The sequence below is a fragment of the Nyctereutes procyonoides genome, unplaced genomic scaffold, assembly GCF_905146905.1.
Source record: "Nyctereutes procyonoides isolate TBG_1078 unplaced genomic scaffold, NYPRO_anot_genome, whole genome shotgun sequence".
NCBI lineage: Eukaryota > Metazoa > Chordata > Mammalia > Carnivora > Canidae > Nyctereutes > Nyctereutes procyonoides.
The window spans coordinates 3,613,804-3,631,959 of record NW_026575042.1 but is presented as its reverse complement, the minus strand read 5'-3'; the positions used below and the strand labels follow the sequence as shown (position 1 = coordinate 3,631,959).

General features: G+C 34.7%; 1 protein-coding gene across 10 annotated transcripts in view; it reads right to left on the bottom strand.

Moving 5' to 3' along the window:
- CLASP2 (cytoplasmic linker associated protein 2) overlaps nt 1-18,156 on the bottom strand; it is a 179,402-nt gene that overhangs the window by 110,772 nt on the left and 50,474 nt on the right. For 6 of the 10 annotated variants that reach the window (XM_055320895.1, XM_055320893.1, XM_055320892.1 and 3 more), the window contains exon 8: nt 11,735-11,881. In XM_055320895.1, coding sequence (XP_055176870.1) covers nt 11,735-11,881 — 147 coding nt within the window. Of the gene's footprint in view, nt 1-11,734; nt 11,882-12,276; nt 12,447-18,156 lie in introns of those variants that run through there. The other 4 variants (XM_055320898.1, XM_055320901.1, XM_055320899.1 and 1 more) reach the window with 3 other exon arrangements.

Below are 18,156 nucleotides of genomic sequence, written 5' to 3'. Positions count from 1 at the left end.
AAGTCACAATTCACTATGATTGTACTGCCTTAGTTTTTATTATCCAGTGAGTTATATCTTATGAGTTGGGTCAAATAACCTAGTGGGGAGGGTAAGTAGAGTAAAAATTACATGGCTTATTAAAAAGTCCCACAGAAGAATATAAAAAATAGTGAAAGGGAATAAAGGGGAAAGGAGAAAAAAATGAGTGGGAAATATCAGAAAGGGAGACAGAACATGAGAGACTCCTAACTCTGGGAAACAAACAAGGAGTGGTGGAAAGGGAGGTAGGCAGGGGGTGGGGGTGACTGGGTGACAGGCACTGAGGGGGGCAGTTGATGGGATGAGCACTGGGTGTTATGCTATATGTTGGCAAACTGAACTCCAATTAAAAAAAAACTAAAAAAGGGATCCCTGGGTGGCGCAGCGGTTTGGCGCTTGCCTTTGGCCCGGGGCGCGATCCTGGAGACCCAGGATCGAATCCCACGTCGGGCTCCCGGTGCATGGAGCCTGCTTCTCCCTCTGCCTATGTCTCTGCCTCTCTCTCACTGTGTGACTATCATAAATAAATAAAAAATTAAAAAAAAAAAACTAAAAAAATAAATAAAATAAAATAAAATAAAGTCCCACAGAAGCTGCAGAGACGAAAGGCTTCAAATATCACTAAATGCAGCCGTATGGCCAGTTCAGATGTGATAATTTGGTCTGTAAACCTGGACATGGGCTTTACCAATTTCACAAGTACTGGTATGTTTTTGAATAGTTAACCCCAATGTATCTCATTCTTACCTTTCAGAATCACTTAGCATAAGCAGAGCTGCTGCTAATGGGAGTGTTTTAAGTATGTGAATAGTATAAAGACAGGATATGCTGAGGTTGGCCTTGATTATCTCTTATATGTATTACAAGTAAACTTTTTTTACAATTCTAGTTTGCCTAATGTTTCCCCTCCCCTTGGTTTTGATTGTGTGGCCAATAAAAGCAAAAAAAGGATCTCTGCCTAGTGGAATAATCTGCTGAATAAACTGTTCATTCTCAGAATCATTACTCCATTTCCTGATCCAGCTTTAAGGTTTACCTAAAAAATACTATAAAATACTTTTAGCACCAGGAAAGAGCATGAATACCATAGGCGGAGGGTCAAAACGAGTGATGGGCTCTAATGTTAAATATTCCAAGAAAGTGGGGGCATCTGGGTGGTTCAGTCAGTTAAGCAACCGACTCTTGGTTTTGGCTCAGGTCATGATCTCAGGGTGGTGAGATTGAACCCCACATCAGGCTCTATACTGGGTGTGAAGCCTGCTTCAGAGTCTCTCTCCCTCTGCTCTCCACCTCCTGAAGCGCTCACTTTCTCTCAAAAAAATAAAAAATTAAAATAAAAAAAGGACAGTGAATGTACACACAAAGTGGAGATATATCTAAAAAAAAGTTAGCAGGAGCACAAATAGAGGCTGCAGAGCTGAAGGGATGAGTAATGCTGGTTTCCAACTTGACTAAAGCTCTTTCAAATATAACTGGGTTAATAATTACACTGGAAGACATTGGGCAAAAACACAACAGAACAGCTTTGCTCAGTTGTCTAACTACTGTAAAACAGAGGTCAGTAAATTTTTTCTGTAATGGGCCAGAGAGTAATACGTATTGTAGACTTCGTGGGCCATATGGTTTCAGCTGCAATTACTCAGCTCTGCCACTGTAGTGTGAAAGCAGCCACAGACAACATGTAAATGAATGAGCAAGGCTGTATTCCAATAAAGGTCTAATGATGGACACTAAAATTTGAATTTCATATAGTTTTCACATGTCACACATTATTCTTCTTTTGAGTATTTTTAATCATTTAAAAATGTAAAAAAACATGCCTAGCTCATGCATAAAACAAAAGCAGACAGGTGGCTGGATGTGGCCCCGGCTTAGTTTGCTGATCTCTGCTCTAGAACTCACCCTAAACTTAGTGAGGTGGAGATTAGAAGATTTTGGCACTCATGAGATAGCATGGTTTCTAGTATGCTAGACTGACTAGGGTAGGCACTCTCAGAAATTCCTAAATATTACTTAAGGGTTTAAGTATAAAGAGAAAACTTCATTCTTCTTAGTCCTTCACGACTAATAAGATGAAGTGCTAGACATAAAGGTGAATGAGACAAGGGGTAAAGCAGTATATTTCAGATACAGGAACAAGGGGAACAAGTCTCCGAGGTGGAAAGGGGCAGGTTCTTCTCTTGCTACAATGAAGAGACCAGCCCTGAAGAGAAAAATAAATGATAAAGAAAGAGGGGGTAAATGTGGCTTAAACCCCAACAAAATTCATATAAAACCCATAATTTTTAGAGGGTTAATGAATGAGAATATTACCAGTGCTTCTGAAGAGTGCTACCAAGAGACAGAAACAGTTTAATACAAGAGCCTTCTTTAAAGCAGAGATGAAAAAGATTCTCAGTTGCAACACAAGATTTTTATGCAAAAGGAGGAATTATTTCAGAAGGCAGAGCCCAGAGTTCAGTGCAAAATCAAGAAGAGAGGAAAATACTGGTTTAGAGAACCATACCCAAAGAAACCATGAAACCTTCATCAAAGGAACACTTACCAACCCTTAAGTAAGGGAACCTAACTACATGTTCCTGTTGGATTTGAAAATTGCTATGTCAGTGAACTTCCCATTCTTCCCCATCTTATATGGAATGTCTATTATGGATATTCCATCCTGATACCACCATTGTATGATGAGCATGTGGGGTGCAAGTAAGATGTCTTTTTAGTTAATAGGCCTCTGGATGGACAGTAGCATACCACAGAACCCTTGCATGTGACCTGATGCAGGCCACAAGATCATGGACTTTGAACCTGATGCTCTAAATCAGCCGAAACTTTTGAGAAAAGTACCTTGTGCATAAAAGCACGTGAATTATTGTGGTCAGAGGACAAACTGCAATTGTTTGTAAGGATAGCTGTAACAATTTCTTGAATTCTTCAATGCTCCTTCCACAATATGACTTTGCAGCTCTTCCCAACCAAGAATGGATTCCCTGGCCAACTAGTAGGGAGGAGTAACCTGGAATTCTTCAGTTGAGACAAGATCTAGGAGAGGTTGGAGAGGCCCCTGATTGGTGATTCCCCAGTTTTGAGCAGGAATAAATCACTGAGGAAAACTTCTACAAACCAAAGTTTGGGCCCAAAGAACTCCCATCAATTAAATTACTTCAAGCAATGAGTTCACCAAAAAGTTCAAATACACAAGGCAAACCATTAGAAACTAAGAGTCACAAGTACAAATAATAGACTCAGCACTATAGACACCGTCTAGTTATATACTACAGAATATATATGAATATAACACTTAGAGAAATAATGTAGACAGAACCACAAAGATACCAATCAACAAAAGGCACTAGTAATGAATGAACAGATGAATTTGGGGAAGGATGTACTTGCCCTACCAGTTATCAAGATTCACAAAGCTAATTATGACAATAAGGTTTTAGTGCAGGAACAGACCAATTAATCAAATGAACAAAATAGAGACTTCAAAAATGACCCACAAAAATATGAAACTCTGAATCATGACAAAGAAGTGATTCAACTCAATGGCAAAAGTAAAAACTATTAAAATAATAATGTCCTGAAGTTCAACGAAATGCTTAGACAATGGATTATCAAGAAAAAAGGCACTTCCTTACTAAATATTAAAACCAAGAGTAGACATTTTCATTCCCATGGGAGATGGTAGTTATCCAAATTCAAATCAAATATTCAACTATATACTCCAAAAACCAGAGACCAAAGAGCAAATACAATTACTCTCAGCACATATTTGTAAGACAACTAAGAGAAGACTATTAACACTTCAAACTTCAATCTACAAGTAATTGGGAAAATATGAACAACCAAGGCCAGCAATGTGAACTAGAGTCCTAACTGGAGAGAAAAATCAGAGGAAACTGTACGGAGGATGAAGATCCTGGTAGTAGTGGAACACAGACCTCAACGAAGATTTCCCCCAAGACTCCCAGGTAAGTAGCACTTAGAAAGGAGAGGTATCCCTTTGAAGACTGGTGAATAAAAGAAAGGAATTTGGGAAAATGAGGGCTCTAATGAAATAAGATACTAAAACAAAACTAGAAGTAGAAAGCCCCCAAGGTATCATTTAGTAAAGAAGCTGCCATTTCACCATACCAACAGAAGAGGGCATTCTTGAATGAAGAAACTAAAAAAAAAAATCTTCCTGGTTTCAAAGAAATCACTTGTTACAAAAAAATATTCTTAGAATTCTTGAGGAAATTTGAATATAGAATGGAATGGATTAAAAGGATGTGAATATATAGTTTAAGAATTTACAAAAAATAAAAGGGCCAGAAGGAACAAGTTAAATAACATCACAAAGAAATCAGACAAATCCAAACAAACCCAGACAATCTAAGACAACTGGTCCAGACTTTTCAAAAAAGTCATTAATGTTATTGGTAATGCAATTATTTTATACATAATATTATGGAACCCTCTTGCATATAACAATGTTATTATGGATATAATGTAGCATACCTCTAAGTCTTAGGAGCAGCATATTAAATATTTTATGGCTGGAATGTCATAATGTCTACAACTTACTTTCCAACTGAGATTTAAAAAAAGAATATACATGGAGATATTTTTATATAGAGAGTTAAAACAAATACGGCAAACACTAGTTGTTCAATCTAGCTGATGGGTGTTCACTGCATGATAACTTAGCTATATACTCAAAATTTTTCTTAATAAAAAGTTTGGGAAACCACTTACTATAAAGCTAGAGTAGATACAGAGATATAAGCTCTGGAAAAAAGAACAGAAACTACAGAAAACTGAAATACATGCAACAGTATTCATTCAATGAAGTAAAGAATGTTTTCTTTAATTGCATGGACATTAATTCGCCAAGCATAAGAACATAAATTAAAAGGATATATTGTCACTTTATATAAAAATAAATTCCAGATATATTGAACAAACTAAAAATAAAAGAAAATAATGTTTTAGAATAAACTGGAAAACATTTGCATAGCATTGGACTGGACAATAGTCCTTTTCATTCAGGATAGAAAATTTGGAAGTCAAAACGGACAGAACAGATATTTTACCTGCCATAACAGAAATTTTTAAGTTTTGTTGTAAAAACTCCACAAAGGAGACAGAGGAAATATTTATGACTTTCAACAAAAGAATAAAAGGTCTGAATATTTTATTTTATTTTTTATTTTTTTAAGGTCTGAATATTTTAAAAACTGTAATGAACTGATGAGCAAACAGCCCAATTAAAAAATGGGCAAATAACAACACGTAATTCACAGAAGAGGATATGCTAGTTTCATTAATGAATTTAAATATTCTGAACCTCAATAGAATAAAAACTTCAGGAAGGTAGGGTCTTTTACTTATGTTTTCCAGAGATCACAAAAGCAGCAGCATGCTAAAAGCTTTCAGAAAACGTTTGCTCGCTGCTGGCAGGATGGATAAGTGGATGGAAAAATGCAAATTAAAAGAAAAAAAAAAGCATAATTTTTCACCTAATGACAATAATTAACGAGGCTATTACATTCAATGTTGGAAAAGGTAAAATAATATCTTTATTAAAATTAAAAACATACCCAATCTTTAACTGAACATTCAGAGGAATCTATTCCACAGATCAGAAGCACCACAATGTCCAAGTATAAGTACATGGAGATCCACCACATTCCTTGTAATGGCATAAAGTTGTAGATAACCTGAATGACTCTGACTCAGAAACAGTTTATTACATCATGGTATGTCAATAATATGGAATACTGTATAGCTAATAAAATTATGTGAGAGTGGTCATTTTTGATGTTGAAAGATGAACGTTCTATGAAAAAAAGCAAGTTGCAAAGTGCTTACTAGTGTGTTTAATGTGGGCAAACATAAAATCTAATCTGAGTACCTACATAAATGAACATGGAATAAGATGTGTAAGGATACATATCAAACTTAATACTGGCCACTGCAGAACAACAAGATTAGAGAGGCAAGATACTATTAGATTAAGCCTGTTGAAATACTTGAATCCTATTTACCTTAAAACTAAAGTTAAGAGAGCACCAGGGGCATGTGGGTGACTCAGGCGGTTGTCTTTTTTTTTTTTAAGATTCTATTTATTTAAACATGAGAGACATAGGCAAAGGGAGAAGCAGGCTCCATGTGGGGAGCCCAATGTGGGATTCAATCCCAGAACCCGGGGATCACGACCTGAGTCGAAGGCAGACATTCAACTGCTGTCCGAGTGTTTGACTCTTGATTTTGACTCCGGTCATGATCTCAGGGTCCTGAGATTGAGCCCTACATTGGCCTCTGGGCTCAGTGAGGAGTCTGCTTGAAGATTTTTCTCCATTTCTCTCTGCCCAACCATCCTACCCTCTCCCTAAAATAAATACTAAATCTTTAAAAAAGAAAAAAAATAATACCAGGGTTTCTTATGATGGATAGACAATGATGTGGGATTCATTGTAATTTAACAGAGAAAGACTACTGGCCAATCCCTACATTACAAACACCAATAATACTGTCTTGCTATATGGGATAAAATATGTATCACATGCAGTACTGGATAGGAGATGACCCAGAGATGATCCAAGAAAAAGCCTCTGGCCAACCACAGGATATTTGTTTCATCTCTGCTTATAACTGTCTTGTCTTGGATATATCATTTAACTTTCAGAGGCTCGGTCTCTTCACCTGAAGTGGAGCCAGATAATCTGTAAGATTGGGGGCTAAAATATTCTGGTTTAGTATCTTTCCTTACATTAGGGGAAGAAGAAAGAAAACAAACACAACAAAAACAAAACACACAACAGGAAAGTTATTTGGTTTTACATAAAGTTCAAAAGCAAGAAATTGAGATTTATCAGTTAAAAATCTTTTATTAAATACATACTGATTCTGGTGCTTTTTACTTTATTTTTAAAAAAGATTTATTTATTTATTTGTCTATTTATTTATTGAGAGAGAGAGAGAGAGAGAATGCACAACCAAGGGTAAGGGAAAAGGTAAAGGAAGAAGCAGACTCCCTGCTGAGCAGGAAGACCAGTACCCTGGGACTATGACTTAAACCAAAGGAAGAGGCTTAACCAACTGAGCCATCCAGGTGCCTCCTTTATTTCTTTTAAAGAAAAAGAAAACCAACTTTGTTGTTTGCATGAGGGGAGAAAATGGGAATGATTAGCATGGAAAATAGATATTTGGACATTCTTAATAAGACCTCAGGTCAGGCACAAATGAAGTAAAATAAATATATCAAAAAGATGACTAAGTATTCACGAATTTGAAAAGGTGGTAATTACTTAATTATAATATTTTAAACTATTTCAAAGTAGTCTTTGATATTAGATGGAAACAGTCTACTTGAATGAATGAGCAAGTGAGAGAGAACAACAGAACTTTGAGAACTAATGATTTAGCCAACGATGTGTCTCCATGATTACATACAAGCCTCAGTAACAAATGACTAACCCCCAAATCTGGTACTTACTACTTATTACAAAAATAACAATTATACTATCATCTAGTTCAACCTCTGTATTTTAAAAATACTAGCCAAACAGCCCGGGTGGCTCAGCTGTTTAGCACTGCCTTCAGTCCAGGGCGTGATCTGGAGACCCAGGATTGAATCCCATGTCAGGCTGCCTGCATGGAGCCTGCTTCTTCCCTCTACCTGTGTCTCTGTCTCTGTCTCTCTCTTTCTCTATGAATAAATGAATAAAATCTTTTTTTTTAAAAAGAATACTAGCCAAAATAATCAGTACAGGAGAGTGATTTCAACAAGAAAATACTAAAAAGCATTTCTATTTACAATGAAAAAATTTCAGGTTTGCTTTAATTCCAAACATTCTATTTGCTGACTATTGTACTAGGTGAGCTTTAAAATAACTGATTTATGGCTGCTTAAAGGTAGTGATCATTATTGTAGATTATAATCTCAGAGCTAAAGGCTCTAAAGAATCATTTACTCAGTGAGATTAGTGTGAGTGGCAGTATATCAAAGTAATTGTGCATTTTAATGCACTTTATTAGATGCATGGTGCAAGTTAACTTCTCCAAACCTTAGTTTGCTCATCAGTAAAATTAGGATAATAAAGTGCCTAACTCTAGAGGTTTTGATTTAAATGAGAGAATATATGTGAGAACGCTCAAAAATTAAAAAAAAAAATTATTACCTAAAATACTCGAGATAAAAGTATTTTAAATAATCAGGTACCTTCAGCAATTATATTCTAAATCATTAACCCAAAAAAAAGAAAACGTGTTTACCTTAATTCCTATTATTACGCTATAAATGTTACTCAGAAAATAACTATTTAAAGGAATTCATTTTATCCTTATTCTAATTAGTAAAGCACAAAAGTAACACTTTTGACACCCACATAATATGGGTTTCTATAGTAATAATATATTGGTATGAAGCAACTCACAACCCTTTTTTTGGTTCTCCTGGACTTAAAGGCCACACCAGTACAGTATGAGTAGAACGGGATGGCATGCTGAGCCAAAGAACAAAGAAAAACTAACACACACTAAAGATTAAACACAGGTCCTACTGGCTTTAATTAATTGGATAGGATACTTTGCTAAAAATAGCATACATCTCTTTAATCTTGACATGTATCTCTGGGAGAGGTAAATTAAACTCTAAAATTTCAGAAGTAGATTCAGTCAGAATTCCAAAGAAGTTCACTTTATTTTTTATTTTGGTAATCTTACCCGAAAAAATATTTGCTAAACTCACAGGACTGTGATAGGCTTACTCAACTAATAAATACATACCCTCAACCTACCATATTCCTTTAATTAGGAAATAATCATACCTATCTGTGTATTATATTCCTAGGAGTAGCAAATGAAATACCTAGACTGAATCCCCATATTCCATATAAATTTATGAGAAAGAAAATGTATAGTCTAGAAAGCAAAATAGTTATAAAGAGAGAAGAGGCAACCCAACCTTCAAGTATTTCAAGGTGTCATGTTAAATAATTCATCTTCTCTGCTTAAGGCAGATTTTAATGCAATATAAAATAGTATTAATTTATTCAGAATTGAATTTGGCTTATAATCTTCCTGAAGGACACTATGCCAAACTGAAAGAACACTAGAAATCCCTGTATCTTTTGATTCAATAAACTTGAGGGATTTATTCCAAGGAAATGACTGGAGAGGTGCTAAAAGATATACATAAAAGAATAATGGAATTGTTTATAACAGCAAAAAATACTGAAAGCAACCTAGATATTATTTAGCCATGAATAGTTTTCAATTAATAATTTAAGATAATGAGAAAATGCTCCAGGTAAAATATTAGTAAGAAAAAAGCCATACAAAAAGATATGGTGAATGCTGCTAATTCTGTCCTCCTCCTGAAAAAACATGTGTAGGTATAAAAATGATTGGAAAAGTAATTAGGGAAGTAATTAGAAGTACATCATAATTTATCAGTTGATTATCCCACATGTAGAGGTACCGTAGGTGTTTTTGTTCTAAATTTTCATCCATGCACACACATTATTTTAATCAGATGTTGAATAGTCATCCAACAGGAATATTATAAAAGGGGCTGCTATACTTGAATAGCAAATTGAACTCTATGCCAATGTCCCCTTTAACACAAAGATTCTACAACTTTAAGGGAACTTTCTATAACTAATTTAAGAATCATTAAGCCTCTGCCAAGAACAGAAAATCTAAAGTTAAATTTTCAAAGGACTGACACCCAAGAAAAGCATTAATTTCTGAAGCATTATCAATATCCTCTGGCTAGTAGCTCTTTTCTTAGACAGAAAAGTAGGCAGTGAAACTAAATGAACTGTGGCAAACAAAAGCAACAAACAAAAAAATTGCAGAATGAATCTGCAATTGCCAAAAGAAGAAGGATGAGTAAGAGAAAGAAGAAGGAATGAAAGTATCACCCTTAATTTTTTATCAAAAGAGCCGCTGCTTAGATGGATGATATAATCTGTATGAGTGATTAATGGCTACTTATCACAAAAGCTACCTAGCAATTTTCATATCTGGTAGGACTACAAACCAGAGAAGGTGAGGTAACATAAAGAAAATCTCTGTTTCTTTAAAAAGAATACCAGATTTTATCAATTCAATTAACATAAAAATTAAGTGAGCTTTGGTAGATAAACTACAACTTCAATTTTCATCTATGAAAAGAAAACAAAACATGAAATACAGAGCTAATTATACACCAATGGCTCAGATTCACAAAAATATTAAATATCATGTATTTAAAATACTAATTCATTTTAAGTCAAATAAGAACGTTTCATGAAATAACTATCATATATATCAGAAATCTATAATTCAAAAATCAAGATAAAAAAATTCCCCTTAAAGTAATTCAAAGTAGTCATTTGCTACAAAAGAAAGAAATCACAGAGATGTCATACTTTTTATCAGAGGTAAGAATGCATAATAGAAAATATCATGTAATAGGATATGATAACTAACATTTGGATGAGAATATATTCCTATAATTGTAAAAAACAAGAAGAAATTAAAATACTAATATTTAAAATATTCAAGATACCCAGATAAATCAATAAGACATTTCTATTTCACAATATTTACCTACTTATTTATATGCATATGAATATATGTAAATATATGATATGTTTAGATATATAAGAGTATGTATATATCATACCATCTTTCTTGATAGTTATATGGCACACTAAAGATAGTTAAAATATTTATGGTATTTTCCCTGCATTTAGAAAATCATATGACTTGAAATTAACGTTCAGTTGTGTAGAAAGATCAAGAGAACACAACTTAAAGACCTGGTCAAAATATACAACTTATGTTTCTTTCCTTTATGCTTTTAATAAAGGATATTGAAGACCATGATTTTCCTACCAGTTATCATAAACAAGGAAAAATCTTTTCCCAAATGAAAACCAAAACGAAAGAAAGAAAGAAAGAAAGAAAGAAAGAAAGAGAAAGAAAGAAAGAAAGGCTAATGTCCTTTTAGCATTAAATATTTGCTTATTCTAATAGGATTCATTTTATCAGAAAGACCTGGCAGAAACTGGCACCTGAAAAGTACTCATGGTTTTATTAGAATATGAAAAAATACCCATAAAAATTTTTCAAAAGATAAACAATATGCTAGAAGTTCTAATATGATCAAAAAACAACTGTGTTGTATAACTTCATAAAAACTGTTTTTTTCCTGTTTATTATTATCTAATTCAGAAACCATTTTTAAGGCAATTTCACTTGACCACCACCCATTTCCCATTGTGACAAACAATTCAATACCCAGTATCTTCAACCATTTTTTCAACATTGAAGTATTCAAGACTCACTACTAGGTGAATTTATAGAAATGTTACATAAATCAGTATTTCTTTAGCAACTATAGCACCCGAAAATTAACAGCCAAATTCTGAAAAACCTGCTCCTCCTTAAAAACAAAAAAACCCAAAACCCAAATCCCAAAACTCCCTGAAATGTCTCCCTTTAAAATGACATCTGAAAAATGAATACTCTCAACTACATTAATCCACAGGAAACAGCAATATACAATATTTTAAAAACATTTTGGAAAAGGCAGCATATTTTTCTGTGTGTTGCAATAGACTCTCCAGATCTGCAATCATGCTGCAGCCATGAATAAACATATTCTACTGAAGTTCTAAGTATTATGTCCATATCAAGGGCATGAGGCATGCACATCAGATTTGAAATGGATTTACATTACCTCCAACCTTCGGGCCACCTGCTGAACCAGGCTTCCTTGCACTGTTGACAGGATTTCCGGGTGTTTTAGGTGCAGGAACCTTGAAGGCTGAAGCAGCTGATGATGGCCTATTTCCATCCACTGATTCTTCATCATCAAAGCTTTTATCTGCACAAAGCATTAAAAAAAATGTATTTTAAGAGAACTAAGCTTTGCTCCATTTTCCATAAGACTCAAAAACCAAATAAAGCTGTATATAAAACCATTACTTTGTAAGATATAAGATATAAAAATAAAGCTCCTTTGAATATTATATATTGGCTAACACCATATATAATAACCCAGTATTATGTAAAATTTGATTGCAATATTGTATTTCTTGCCTATATATTAAGTCAAAACATAAAATCAAATATATTAACTCTAAGGATAGTAAAAAGCATTTTTCTTTTCTTTTTTTTTTTTTTTTTGCTACTCATGTAAGCATTTTCTGCCAGCTCCTCCCATAGTATATCTTCCAGCACACCCTGCCTTATTCCTTCCACCCAGATCCTGCAACTTACAATCACAGATCCGTTTGCAAATCAGTCGCCTCATTCCTCTGAAAGCTCTTAATTTCCCTCACCCTAGGATGCTCCCAATGGTTCACATGGCCAAATACAGTAGATTCAGTACTAATCAAAGATTCTATCAAAAATAGACAGAAACAACCACAGAACCACCACTGAGGTTTGTGCCGGCATTTTTCTTTCTCTTCCCTGCCCTAGGTGCTGTAACAGCCAATCAGCTACAAGGTGACATCATCTTATGGCAGCTACTGCCAGATGAAAGGTAAAAAATTCTCCATGTATTTAAAAAATTATCTATGCAGCTGCAATTATTCTTTGCCTAAATTTCAAAGGCTTTCAATACAAAGGTTTATAAACCTAAATTTGTTTTCTCCTATTTAATTCACATGAAAATGAATACGAATATAAAATAAGGTTTTATGCAATAATCGTTATGCTGGGGTGCTTTTTATTGCATCAGTAAAACATGGAATATCAGAATGCTAATTACTGTGTATAATTAACTCTGTAATCTTACAATTTGCTGTTTATTTAGGCCACAGAAACCAAACCAATTTGTTTTCATAAATGATTCTAAAATATCCTATCCAAAGCTCCTTTTAGAATATTTATTAATGACCACACTAGTATCACCTCCTTGTATAAAATGGTACTCCCTCATCTCCCACAAAAAAATCACAAGCAATATGCATTTACTCGTCTGAGAAGATGGTTTTCTCTAGGACCCTGCACAAACCAACCATGACAACAAGATGGGCGAGGCAGAGAAGCAGATTTACCACAGGCTTCAGATCAGTATGTCAGAATCTTTTCCTTTCAAGTCGCTCCTCCTTACCCATGCAAATACCCAAATCAACTAGAATGAAATCATTACTACAAAGGGAAACTTCAAGTCCAACTAATAAATATTTTTAAAGAAAATTTACCAAACAAGTGATAAGACTTTTATTTGGGAAAAAGAAAACCAAAATAGACACACGCCCATATAGAGCCACATTCCATTTCAGTGTTTTTTTTTTTCTCTCTTAAATAGCACAATTTATAAGAAAAAAAAAAAAGGGAGCTTTAAGACTTTTTTTTTTTTTTTTTTACCCTTTTTTAGCATAATACTATTAGGGAGTCAGTCAGGATCAGTTAAAAACCTATGCTCTATATAGACTGCTTTGTTAAAAACACTAATACAATCCCAAATAAACTTTTTTTTTTGCCACTATCATGTAAAAAAATATATAGCTAAGAGAGACGGAGTAAACACACAAATCTACAGAAAGGTAGGTACTGAAACACCGAGTAGCCAGAAGTTTCCATGGAAACAGTGTTCTGTTCCTACATACACATGAAGAATAAATGTCTCTACCACTTAAAAAAAAATTAACTCTTAACATTCTCAAACTACTAAGAAATTAAGTTTTAACTTTTTATCAAAATACGGTAGACAAAAGTATATAAATCGTAATTATTGAATTTTCACAAAACAAACATGCCAGTGTAACCAGTCTCCAGACCAAGAGATTATTATCAGCATCCTATTGCTGATCTTACTGACATCCTCAGTCATTATTTCCTACCAAAGCTAACTAACTAGTCTTGACTTCTAATTCCATTGTTGGCTTTGCACATTCTTGAGCCTTACATAAAAGAAATCATATAATATCTACTCTGGTATTTAGCTTCTTTTCACTCAATATGATGTTTGGAAGATTCAATTTCATTGCTTATAGTTTTCTAGTGTACTACAATTTAGTAATATCCATTCTGTTGATCGACCTTTGAGTTGTTGCCAGTTTGAAATTAATATAATAGTGCTCCTAAGAGGTAAGCAAACACAGTTAAAGGGTTCTAAGAATTTTAAGGATTATTGTGGAAGTAATAAACACATTATTTTTTATTAAGTCAGATATACATATTGTAACCTCCAGGATAGCTGTACTGGACCAACAGCTGAGCATCACCTGGCAGTTTCTTAAAAATGCAAATTCTCTGGCCCCAACAGAAATCTAATGATCAGGAACTCTGGAGATGGGAGCCCAGCATTCTGTGTACTAAAACCCTCCTAGTGATGCTGATGCATGGTCAAGTTTAAGAACCACTGCTCTACAGCAGGTACTGGCAAATTTTCTTTTTTAAAGGGTCATATAGTAAATATTTTAGGCTTTGTAAACCATACATGTAATCTCTCTGTACAGCTACTCAATTATGCTATTGGAGTGCCAAAGCAGTGATACCTGATATGTAAACAAATGGGTGTGGCTGTTTCAACAAAATTTTATGTAAAATAGGAGGGTACTGGATTTAGCCCATAAGCAACAGTTTGCCAATCCCTGCTCTACAGTAAGCACTAATATAAGAGTAACTGTATACATAAATAAACTAATAGAAGAAAAATTTTTAAATCTAATTAACTGAAAAGAAGTAGGAAGTGGATAAAAAGAAGGATAGAAACAAGTGGATGAAATAGAAATAGAAGACAAAGGGACAAAAATGAAGCCAAATATATCAATAATTACCTGAAAAGTAAAGGAACTAAACATTCCAAGTAAAGACCAATATTGAATTTTTTAAAAAGGTATACTTTATGAAGTCACAAAGAAGTTAAATGTAAAGGGATGCCTGGGTGGCTCAGCGGTTGAGCATCTGCCTTTGGCTCAGGATATGATCTCGGGGTTCTGTGATGGAGTCCCTCATCGGGCTCCCTGTGGAGAGGCTGCTGTTCCCTCTGCCTATGTCTCTGCCCCTCTCTCTCTGTGTTTCTCATGAATAAATAAAATCTTTTAAAAAAATAGTTAAAGGTAAAATGATGGACTATGGCAAACCCAATCAATAGAAACTTGATGTAGCTATTCTAATTTCAAACAAAGCAGTTTGAAGAAGTATTACTAGAGATAGACTCTTAATAATCCTAAAGGGGGGGGGTCAATCCAACAGCGGGAAAAAAATCAAAACCCTGACTTTTTATGTACCCAGTAACACAGCTTCAAAAACATAAAGCAAGAAAGAACATATCTACAGAAGCGGAAAATTTTTATCACTTCTAATAACGTTCCATCTTTTGACTATAAGCTAAAAGAATTCATAAAAATGAATTCATCATCACAAGTCCTCAAAAATGTTTCGTAATTTATAGATTATAAATATTCTAGGCTTAAAAATATTTTCTTAACTATAAAATATTCAGACCAAATCAGTTATATTTCTCCCTAGTACCTACCATTTCCTGAAATAATAAGAGTAAACCAGAAGTTGGACTGAAAGGGAACAGAAATGTGTTGTTTACCCTATAACCCCACTGCCTAGACAAGATTCCCAGGATAAGTATCATAGTTAGCCATTCTTTCTACCTTTGCTTCTTTTGAGCTTGTTTTCAACATAACGTCCTGAGGTGAACAAAGGCACATCACACCATTGCTCAAAATGCTCTTATGACTCCAAAAAAAAGGTACCAGTACTCCAAGATCTTCAAGATCTTAGATACCAGGTATGTGATTCGACTTGCTGCTTCCAGCTTTTGCTCCAATCCAGCCCCACCAGTTTCCTTGACTCCTACAAGGGACTCTGTACTTATTCCCTTTGCCTAGAAGCTCTTCCCCTCCATAGCCAGTCTGTTTACTCACCAACTTCAGATCTTTATTCTTCTATCACTTCCTCAATGAGGTCGTCTCCAGATACTAAAATCATAAACTTTCCAACATCCTAACACTACTGATCTATCCCTACCTTCCTGCTTCATTTCTCTCTTTAGCACTTACCATCTATATATTGTACTTTATTATCTGATTCTTCCCACTGAAATGTATTATCTATTAGAGTAAGAAGTTTTGTCTATTTTGTCCACTGCCATAACTCTGACATGTGAACAATGCTTAGAAGGACCCATTTTGTAGTAGGGAAACCTTCGGTCTCCAGGTTATTGAAACAAAACTCCAAAGGCAAACAACTATAAATACTGAATAGAATAGATATTTAAAAAAAAAAAATCTTCCTTAAAACAATTAAGTACCTGACAAAATAGTAAGAAATAGGGGACAGAGTCAGTACATATGAATTTCTGTTCTGAAGGCTTTGTGGAACAAAGGGAACAGGATTTGGAACCTACATAAAAAAGATACAGAGTCTAATAGGAGACTCCTCCCACCAAAAGCTGGTATACCAAACAACTATACTCTTAAGGTTGAAGTGAACCATAAGTAAGCTCTTATCTTCTTGAACTTTTTATTCTTTTCCAATTTTTCTCAAAAGAGAACAACAGAGAAGTAAATCAAAAGGAGTACGTCATTAAGGTCAACTGCTTGGACAGTCAAGAAGACTTAAGCCCTAGGAACTTAGTAGGCTCACACTGGTAGTGCACCTACTCCCAAGAAACAGCTAAGGCAAATGAAAAATCTTCCTGGAATAAAGTCTCAGGCCTCATATTATATGCACAAATAATTTTTGAAGGGTCACTTGGCATGACAGAAAACAACAAACCGTGAGCAAGAATAAAGAAATAGGTAACAGAAAGAGATCCACTAAAAATCCTAGAATTATCAAGCACAGATTATAGGGGTGCCTGGGTGGTTCAGTCAAACATCTGCCTTTGGCTCAGGTCATGATCCCAGTGTCCTGGGATTAAACCCTGGGCATCCAGCTCCCTGCTCAGTGGGGAGTCTGCTTCTCCATCTTTCTCTGCTGCTCCCCCTGCTTGTGCTCTTTCTTAGAGCACAAAAATCTTTAAAAAAAAAAAAAAAGGGCAGACTATAAAAGCTTTACTAGGCAAGCTTGAAAATAATTTCAAGGATCAAATCATTTAAAAAGTGACAGATATTTTTTAAAAAGATTTATTGAAAGAGAGAGGAAGAGAGTATGAGAGTGTGCATGGTGTGAGTGAGGAGAGGGGCATAGGGAGAGAGAATCCTCAAGCAAACTCCCTGCTGAGCATGAAGCCTGCAATGCAGGGCTCAATTCCAGGACCCTGAGATCATGCATGATCAGGGCCAAAACCAAGAGTCAGATACTCAACGGACTGAAGTCAACCAGGTGCCTTAAGAAGTGACTGATTTTTAAAAACCACCAAACAGACCTTCTAGAAATAAATATATAATACCTGAAATTTAAATTCAGTGGGCAAGCATGATAGATTATATACAGCTCAAGTGAACTGGAAGATAAATCAGAAAAAAAAATCACCTGGGATACATATGGTAGGTACTTTAATATTTACTGAATAAAAAAGGATTAAATACAGAAGGCATGATTATGTTGATACTCCAATGTTTTAAAAAAAAAATTACTATGGTTTGGTGCAGAAAATGAACAAGATGAACTTATTAAAAAGTACCAGAGGATAAAAACTAATAAAGTAGCAGGCTACAGTGGTTATGTGTGTGATGAGAATGGAAAAGGAGGAGAGAGAAAGAAGAGTAGCTGATAAGAATAGAAGAAAAAGATGGAGATAACAGGGAGGAAGAAGAAATGGCAACAGAATAAGGAACATGATGGAAATAAAGGAGGAAATGAAGGAGCAGGGAAAAAAAAAGCAGAAGAAGGAAGGGGATAAGGGTAGTAGGGGTGAGGACAGATGGAAAGAAATAAAAAGAAGCCCAACTAGAATAAGGCTCTACCCTTTCTTGCCTTCTTGTAATAACAGGACACTGTTCTCAGCAAGCACTGAAAGATGATAGGCCTACAATCCCTTACCTGCAATGACTGAAAGTCAGTAAATTCTAAGAGTCCAGCTTTAGTGTGTTTTGTCTTTTTTTTTTTTTAACTCCAGTGTAGTTAACACCCAGTGTTAAACTAGATACAGGTGTACAATATAGTGACTGAATAATTCTATACATTATTCAGTACTCATCATGATACATGTACTTTTAATCCCCTTCACCTATTTCACCCAAT